Below are 9,614 nucleotides of genomic sequence, written 5' to 3' on the forward strand. Positions count from 1 at the left end.
AAAATGCCATATAGATATTTTTAATATCGTCTCATAACTTGGCAGCCAGTATATTAGGCTGCTGTCACTTTAAGAGCTGACGCACGGGTCCCTTATACTGTTTTATAACCAATATAGTGTCTTTATGTACACGCAATTTGGGTCTGAGCACCAAGGGCCTCATTTATAACCGTTGCGTACGCACAAAACAGGCCCTGAAAGAGGCATACGCCACTTCCGACGCATAAGTTGTGATTTATAAAAACAAACTTGACGAAAAAATGTGCGCACCTGCACGCAAACTCTGACCCATGCGTACGAACGTTTTGGAGACGGAGCAGTTTGGCGACACCGATGGTGAGCTGGAGTTAAATGTCTTTTTGGTCACTTTTAGACAGAAAATCTAAAGAAAATTATACATAGGCTATACAGAAGATAATACAAATATAATTTCACTCACCAAGCCTATCACATGAGGCAAATATTCATCCCTTCTTAAATGTCCGCGCCAGCGAGCGCGTTGGGCCGTTTAGTGAAACTAACGCCTATCTAACGACAGAGTCCTATAATCATAAAAACAGTGCATGTTCACAATAACAGTTTAAATAAATAAAATAATGATTTAAACTGTTTTACTTCTGATATAAACATTTTAGATTAAATTTGCCATTGTCATTGATGGAGTTAAACACTTAAATATGAAATCATTACTGAGAAGTTACATTTTTTATATTCAATAAATATAAATATTTGTTGTGGATGCAATGCTTTTGAACGATTTTCCTCTGGCATGCTGTGTTTTAATGTTTTAACTAAAGAGAGAATTGCTTATAGCAGATTGTCTGAGAAAATAGTTTTGTGCAAATAATGCACAACAGTCTATCTGTTTCCATTAAAAATATAAATCAATAAAAAATACTATTTGGTCAGTGGAAAAGATTGTGAAAACTTTCTCTGAAATGTATTTTACACTATTTGATTTATTTATTCAAAAACAAGGCAAGGATAGGCCACTAAATTATTTTTATTAATGTAGGCTAATGTGACGGCACATCCGTATTTCATATTTTCCTAATGTCTTGTACCGTTAAACATGTTATCACGTGGATGAATAATCATATGCAAATGATATGCAGATGAGTATATGCATAGTAAAACTAGGCGTTGTAAGCTCCATATATGGTTATTTCAGGGAGGAGACGCGTGTGCGCACAATCTTTTGCTGACTGGGATTTATCGGGATTTATAAAGTGAATTCTGCGCAGGTTCTGGCGTACGCACGGTTTTATAAATCTGAATATTTTTTGCGTACGCCATTTTTGGCTTTCGGGCGCACGTACACTTTTAGTAAGAATCCTACGCACAGTTTTATAAATGAGGCCCCAAATCTGTGTGAATGAGTAAAATTATGCTTAATACGCGCAATCCCACACCGAAATTCAAGCCCTGTAACACCAACAATATTCATCCGGAGCAAATGAATCGAGTGAGTGAGGAGAGGCGGGTTTGTGTGTCACTCGCTGTCGGAGAGATGAGAGAGAGAGAAAGAGCAGCTGGTATTGTGTTTCCTGCGGAAGAGTTTCAGATATTCCAGTATTGAAAAATCGATATTTTTGACAACACTAGTTTGCACTCAGTTTATTATTTCAGATGCCTTTTTAAAAGACCACAATTGAAAAATGTATATCATACATAAAATTCAACCCGCCAATTTAAATGTATAAAAACTCAAGATGGGAGAACTCACTTGACACATCTGACTCTGAATGACTCCGTTTCCCAGAATCCTTTGGTGTTGAGTGTCTAAGCACAGAGCCCAGCCCGACCTCAAGATCTGTGAGCAGAGACTGAAGCTTTGAGTCGAACGACTGACTCCATTTATCATCCTGAAGAGAGCAGAAAACATACACAAAACACATTACAAAAGCCAGCAGCAGATTCACATGCCCGTGAGTCTAGCAGTAGTAGTAGTGTTTATTTGTCCCCGAAGTGAAAGTAGTTTGCGGCGAGCTCACACAGACATTTTAAGAATCACAGTTGGCATATACAAACAATAAATTAAAACAAATAGATCTAATTAAAGATAACCACTGACCAGACCAGATGACCACCAATCCACACTAGACTAGAAGACTAGAATATTCTTGGGGATAAAAGATAGTTTGGACCTGTTTTCATGCAACGGGGAACACAGTACCGGCGGCCAGATGGCAGTAATTCAAAAGCATAAGATAAAAGAATTCCTCGTATCATTCACAATGATATTAGCATTATTCTGCACTCTCTCTTTATATATACTCTCTATACTTGTTAACTTAATTCCCAACAGTTTGCTTGTCATTGTTACTACTTTTCGTAGTGATTTCTTCTGAGCCACTAAAGCATTACAGCAACTTAAACATAATGGCATAATACAATAATGCTATGGACATTAGAAGACAGTCATTACTTTAAGAAATACAACCTTTGTTATGTCTTCTTACTTACATAGTCAGTCCACACACCCCATTTGAGTTTATGATCTAAGACTATACCAAGGTATTTATAATTTGTTACTAATTGAATTTGTTCCCCATTAATTAATGTAGGATGGGTTATATCCAGCTCTCTCACTCTAAAATCAATAGCCATCTCCTTAGTTTTGGAGGCATTTATGAGGAGATTTGATTTCTCACACCAGTTTATATCGCTAATTTCTGTGATACATTATTTACAGGGCTCCAGACTAACTTTTCCACTGGTTGCACTGGTGCTACCAACATCCTCAGTTGGTCGCACCGGCATATGATTTGGTCGCACCTTTTTTCTTCTTTTTTTTGCTACATGCCATGGGATTAATCAATGCATGCTGATTAATAGTGGTCTTAATCTGCATACCATAGTTTTGCACTGATGTAAAAAGACTGACAGTGACACAAGACCTCATGTTAGCAAAATTGTTTAATCTTTTAACTATCAAATCAAAATATTCTCATTAAAACTATTAAAAAGTTAAAAGTAAAAAGATGACTGTGAAAAATAGAAGTATTTAATTAAATGCATTTATGGTGAGATTACTACATTTTATTTAATTAAATGCATTTACGATGAAATTCATTGTCATGTCAATTTGTGCTCATTTTGACCACGAACTATGCGCGGTCACTTTAATTCAGCGCGTGCAGCACAGCAAAAATAGACTCGGTGTGTAAACGATCTCTGCACTGCTACACACCGCTCCTGGAACGGATGCAGTGTGAAATACCGTGTCAGGCTACACAAATATTGATCTTGACATTGTTAGCCTCTTGTTTTTTTATACACTCACCGGCCACTTTATTAGGTACCCCATGCTAGTAACGGGTTGGACCCCCTTTTGCCTTCAGAACTGCCTCAATTCTTCGTGGCATAGATCCAACAAGGTGCTGGAAGCATTCCTCAGGGAGTTTGGTCCATATTGACATGATGGCATCACACAGTTGCCGCAGATTTGTCGGCTGCACATCCATGATGCGAATCTCCCGTTCCACCACATCCCAAAGATGCTCTTTTGGGTTGAGATCTGGTGACTGTGGAGGCCATTTTAGTACAGTGAACTCATTGTCATGTTCAAGAAACCAATTTGAAATGATTAGAGCTTTGTGACATGGTGGAAGTAGCCATCAGAGGATGGGTACATGGTGGCCATAAAGGGATGGACATGGTCAGAAACAATGCTCAGGTAGGCCGTGGCATTTAAACGATGCCCAATTGGCACTAAGGGGCCTAAAGTGTGCCAGGAAAACATCCCCCACACCATTACACCACCACCACCAGCCTGCACAGTGGTAACAAGGCATGATGGATCCATGTTCTCATTCTGTTTACGCCAAATTCTGACTCTAACATCTGAATGTCTCAACAGAAATCGAGACTCATCAGACCAGGCAACATTTTTCCAGTCTTCAACTGTTCAATTTTGGTGAGCTCTTGCAAATTGTAGCCTCTTTTTCCTATTTGTAGTGGAGATGAGTGGTACCCGGTGGAGTCTTCTGCTGTTGTAGCCCATCCGCCTCAAGGTTGTGCGTGTTGTGGCTTCACAAATGCTTTGCTGCATACCTCGGTTGTAACGAGTGGTTATTTCAGTCACTGTTGCCCTTCTATCAGCTCGAACCAGTCTGGCCATTCTCCTCTGACCTCTGGCATCAACAAGGCATTTCCGCCCACAGAACTGCCGCTCACTGGATGTTTTTTCTTTTTCGGACCATTCTCTGTAAACCCTAGAGATGGTTGTGCGTGAAAATCCCAGTAGATTAGCAGTTTCTGAAATACTCAGACCAGCCCTTCTGGCACCAACAATCATGCCACGTTCAAAGTCACTCAAATCAACTTTCTTCCCAATACTGATGCTCGGTTTGAACTGCAGGAGATTGTCTTGACCATGTCTACATGCCTAAATGCACTGAGTTGCCGCCATGTGATTGGCTGCTTAGAAATTAAGTGTTAACGAGCAGTTGGACAGGTGTACCTAATAAAGTGGCCGGTGAGTGTATGTCGTACACTGTACATTTAACTTACACTTATTATTCCTAATTGGCGCGTTTCACAATCAGTGTGCAATGTGCGTGACGTGTTAATAAATAAACTGCAAGTGTCTTGCGGAAGAACATTGTAGCCGGAGCTACTTCTCTCCGTTAATGTCTATGGCGAGTCACGCAGGCACTGGGCAACTCTGCAGCCGAGCCGACCCAGGGATAAAATAGTCCGAATATAAACACGTATTATAGGCGTACTGTAGTGATTCAGGATAAGTTAAAAACACGGTTTGGAAAATGGATTCATGATGTACTCGTTCATTTTGAACATACGGACTGCAGCAGCTGCTGATACAACGGCGTTCTGTTGCGCATGCGTGAATTTAACTGAGTACTTGACCATGCACTCGCACAAATGCGACCACATAAAATTTTAACTCGCACATTCTCAAAAAATGGTCGCAGTCTGGAACCCTGATTTAGATTTTATTTTATTTACAATTTAGCACAAAACATCTCAAAGAAATCCCAAACATCTGACCTGCAGCAGGACGGGGCCGTAGACCTGTCGCAGGGCCTGGTACAGAGTGCTGATGGGAGACTCCAGCATGGAGGACACCAGGACCGATCGGTGCAGGTTTTCCTCTGACACGACACACGGATGAGGTTTGAAGAACACGAGCACCCTGCCGTCACCCTCCATACTCTCCAGCTACACAAAGACAAGATCAGGGGCCAGTTGCATAAACAGAGACACAGCGTCTTCAGATCCAGTATGACCCACTAACAGTTAGTCAAGGGGCAACCGGTCTTACTTTTCGGTATCAGATCAGGCCAATCTATGTTTAAATGTAACTGAAGGAAAACGCTGAATGTAACTCAATTTTAAAAAGTTATGAACGGTCTTAAAGAAAAGAAATGTATGTCTAACTTGTAAGATTAGTCTAAAGCCACCTTTCCACTGCACACGACAGACGACAGCCGTCGGACCGGACGTCGTTCATTTCCAATGGAGAGTCGTACGGGAGCTTCCGATCATATGCGTATGCGGAAAATTCGGATCCGATTTGAGCTTTGGATCCGTTGAAATATCTGAACTTCTGCGAATAGACCGTATGCGACCGGCCGACCGGATGTGATACATTCTAATCAAAAGGACTAGAATTACCAATATTTTAACTCTTTAATGTTATTCTGTCACGAGAGGTTGAAGCAGACGAGGAAGTAGGATCCATTTGCAGCATTTCTTTATTACACAAACTCAAACTATACAGACTCAGGAAACAGTACTAGGGAACAGAACAACCAGCATACAACATTAAGGACCCACAAAGACTAAACTAGACATACAGGCTTAAATACAAGGGTAAACGAGCTAACAAGATAACAAGAGGGTGTGGCTAATAGGAAACACCTGTGACAGACTAATAAACATAACGGGGAGCTGCTAAACATGAAACAAGACAGAAACAGACAAGACTTGTGACATGCATTAAACAAGACAGAAACACAAACTTGACTGTGACAACATGAAACCAGACAGAACACAGACTAGCCTTGTGACATAACCTCCCCCTTAAAGAGCGGATCCCAGACGCTCTTCAGAATATATTCCAGGGTGGTGGTGAAACGCAGGCGTTCTTGGGAGAGGTGGGAGGGCCAGATCAATGGAGCAAACTGTGCGGGCGGCCAGGGCGGCCAGGGTGGAGCATGCCGTATATGCGACCAGGGCGGACCAGACAGTTCAGGAACAGCCTCGGGAGCGCCCTCCACAGCGTGCTCAGGACTCAAGTTCACCCTCCTGGGCAGCCCTGGCTCCAGCGCAGGGTCGGCAGGACTGACGTGAAGTGCAGGACTGACGTGAAGAGACTCAGGCTCGGCAGGCACGACGTGAAGAGACTCAGGCTCGGCAGGCACGACGTGAAGGGACTCAGGCTCGGCAGGCACGACGTGAAGAGACTCAGGCTCGGCAGGCACGACGTGAAGAGACTCAGGCTCGGCAGGCACGACGTGAAGAGACTCAAGCTCGGCAGGCACGACGTGAAGAGACTCAAGCTCGGCAGGCACGATGTGTACAGTCTCAGGTTCGATGGCCCTGACGTGCTTCTGGACCAACTCGGGAGCGCCCACCGTGGCGTGCTCAGGAACAGCTTCCTCCGCCGCGGCCTCAGGGACAGCTTCCTCCGCCGCGGCCTCAGGGACAGCTTCCTCCGCCGCGGCCTCAGGGACAGCTTCCTCCGCCGCGGCCTCAGGGACAGCTTCCTCCGCCGCGGCCTCAGGGACAGCTTCCTCCGCCGCGGCCTCAGGGACAGCTTCCTCCGCCGCGGCCTCAGGGACTGCTTCCTCCGCCGCGGCCTCAGGGACTGCTTCCTCCGCCGCGGCCTCAGGGACTGCTTCCTCCGCCGCGGCCTCAGGGACAGCTTCCTCCGCCGCGGCCTCAGGGACTGCTTCCTCCGCCGCGGCCTCAGGGACTGCTTCCTCCGCAGCGGCCTCAGGGACAGCTTCCTCCGCAGCGGCATCAGGGACAGCTTCCTCCGCAGCGGCCTCAGGGACAGCTTCCTCCGCCGCGGCCTCAGGGACTGCTTCCTCCGCCGCGGCCTCAGGGACTGCTTCCTCCGCAGCGGCCTCAGGGACAGCTTCCTCCGCAGCGGCATCAGGCATGGTGGGCATGACATGAACTATAACAGGCTTTGGGAATAATGTGAGCTTGTGGGGTTCCTCACTTGCAAAGCCCACTGTAAATGGCGAACCACTCAATAAAAGGGCGAACCCAATATATTGTGCCAGAGTGTAATGTGGGGTATCGTGAGGCATGAGGAAATACAGAAATGTATTAAGTCCCCGGCCAAACATGTCCTTTAAGTCCGTGTCCTTAAAGTTCACTCCATGGCAAAACTCCAAAAATTCTCTTACATAATCCTCCATCAGGCGTTTATCCTGGCGGAGGTGAAAGCGACAATCTGCTGGATCCATGGTGAGGTGGGTCCTTCTGTCACGAGAGGTTGAAGCAGACGAGGAAGTAGGATCCATTTGCAGCATTTCTTTATTACACAAACTCAAACTATACAGACTCAGGAAACAGTACTAGGGAACAGAACAACCAGCATACAACATTAAGGACCCACAAAGACTAAACTAGACATACAGGCTTAAATACAAGGGTAAACGAGCTAACAAGATAACAAGAGGGTGTGGCTAATAGGAAACACCTGTGACAGACTAATAAACATAACGGGGAGCTGCTAAACATGAAACAAGACAGAAACAGACAAGACTTGTGACATGCATTAAACAAGACAGAAACACAAACTTGACTGTGACAACATGAAACCAGACAGAACACAGACTAGCCTTGTGACATATTCTGTAAACGCTATTTCGGTAAAATGTTGGTTATTAATAACTATGGCGGAAATTTTTTTTTTTTATAATTATTAAATCGATATTTATATTGATTAGCCCTGTTAGCTCTATAAAATCTACTGTTTTTATTTTAGATGTATTGAGGGTCATTTGTTTTGTGTGGATATATTCATGCATGCATTACATTCATTAAAATCCTTCATTTTACCATTGTGAATAGCCGAGGGTAACGGTTGCTTCACGACCAATTTCAAAGTTTCGCGCGACTGACACTATAGGGGGCGAAATGCGACTATCGTATGCGAATATTGAATATTGCGATATAAAATTATGCTAATTATCGTAAATATTAATGCATGTTTAAATTGGCCATTAAGTTTCCTGAAGATTATATATATATATATGGATCGGTAGCAATCATACTACATAAATCACTGAATTAGTGTGTTGAACTGATTCATTGACATGAACAGTAAACTTTGGAAGTTTGATTTTATACTATTATTACTATTTAGTGTGTGATGTTGCCGTTTGAGTTCTTCTCTATATCAGTGTTTCTGAACTCCTGAAACGCCTCCATTGTAGTCTTGAGTTTCTTCCGGGAACGAACACGTCACAATATTCCTCATTATAATAATTCATACGCAGAATAAAGGGGCGGGGCCTGCTTGAGTTAGTTAGTAGTGTGTTAAACTGGTGGTTATGGGAAGAGCGGGACATTTCCCAAACACACTCGAAGCGCTCGACCAATCACAACACAGTGATCCAGCCGACCAATCAGAGCACAGTGTGCTTTTCAGAAGGAGGGGCTTCATAGAGACAGGAAGAAAACAGAGCGTTACTGACAGACTGGGAAGAGAGGAGCCGCAACAATGGAGAATTTGAGGAAAATAATCAACATTCAAGCAGGAAAACATGTTCTAGTAGAGGACAAAAACAACATCAAGTCCTCTTTAAATAACAAAAAAATCTTTCAAACTGTCTATGCCATTGATTCAGTTCAAAACACTCTCACATTCATTAAAAAAAATGATTTAAAAAAAGATCAAGTAGAAAACTGTGTAAGACAATGTATTGATATAATGTGGCATATATAATTAAGCGCTTGAATATTATTCTTCCTTGTGTTCATCTAGTGACAAATCTTAATTATGCCTTAAAAAGGATTTTGTCTAAAGTGACTAAACAAATATTGCTCAGATCAAGCTGTACACACCTTGTTTGAGAAGTGCAGCTCATCTGCGTGTCTGCTGACGGCGAGCAGAAACTCATTCCCATCATCTAGGAAGTTATCGAGAGGACGACAGGACAGAGATGCTGGTGTCTCCAGAGTGAAGTGGTTCCCCACTGTGGTCAGGATGAAGAGTTTACGGGGGTCGTCTGTCCCAGGAGGCATCTTTCACCTGTTTAAACAACATCCCGGGGATTAGCAGCAGAAAAACAAGGGATACAAAAACTGTTATTGAGGAAATCATACAGTCAGCTTTCATATTTTCTCCCAATTTAAATAAAACTCAAGGTCGGGGACCAAATCTGGAGTCAGTCCTAGAGCCTCCGAACAAACCTTTGAGGTGCGGATTGGATCGATTCCTTACCTAGAGCTCTTCCTGTCCGATTTTAGGGGAAAATCGGATCTATTGGAGACGTCCAATAGATTATTTTGGCGCCCCGAAAGAACACCACAGACACAGTACAATCAACATGGGAACATCTCACAGTAAAACAAGCAGCTGTGAAAAATATAATACACTGTATTTTGCCAGATGAGAAGTTCATCTT

General features: G+C 43.3%; 1 protein-coding gene across 1 annotated transcript in view; it reads right to left on the reverse strand.

The window, feature by feature from the left end:
- The window catches only part of LOC130072481 (cytoplasmic dynein 2 heavy chain 1), a 124,206-nt gene that overhangs the window by 113,724 nt on the left and 868 nt on the right, over positions 1-9,614 (reverse strand). The window contains exons 2-4 of the mRNA XM_056237603.1: positions 9,052-9,238; positions 5,014-5,184; positions 1,727-1,865 (exon numbers count right to left, since the gene is read on the reverse strand). Coding sequence (XP_056093578.1) covers positions 1,727-1,865; positions 5,014-5,184; positions 9,052-9,231 — 490 coding nt within the window. The 5' untranslated portion in view covers positions 9,232-9,238. The remainder of the gene's footprint in view (positions 1-1,726; positions 1,866-5,013; positions 5,185-9,051; positions 9,239-9,614) is intronic.

This window comes from Rhinichthys klamathensis, unplaced genomic scaffold (genome assembly GCF_029890125.1).
Source record: "Rhinichthys klamathensis goyatoka isolate OS25496 unplaced genomic scaffold, OSU_Roscu_1.1 h1tg000490l_1, whole genome shotgun sequence".
NCBI classification, from domain to species: Eukaryota; Metazoa; Chordata; class Actinopteri; order Cypriniformes; family Leuciscidae; genus Rhinichthys; species Rhinichthys klamathensis.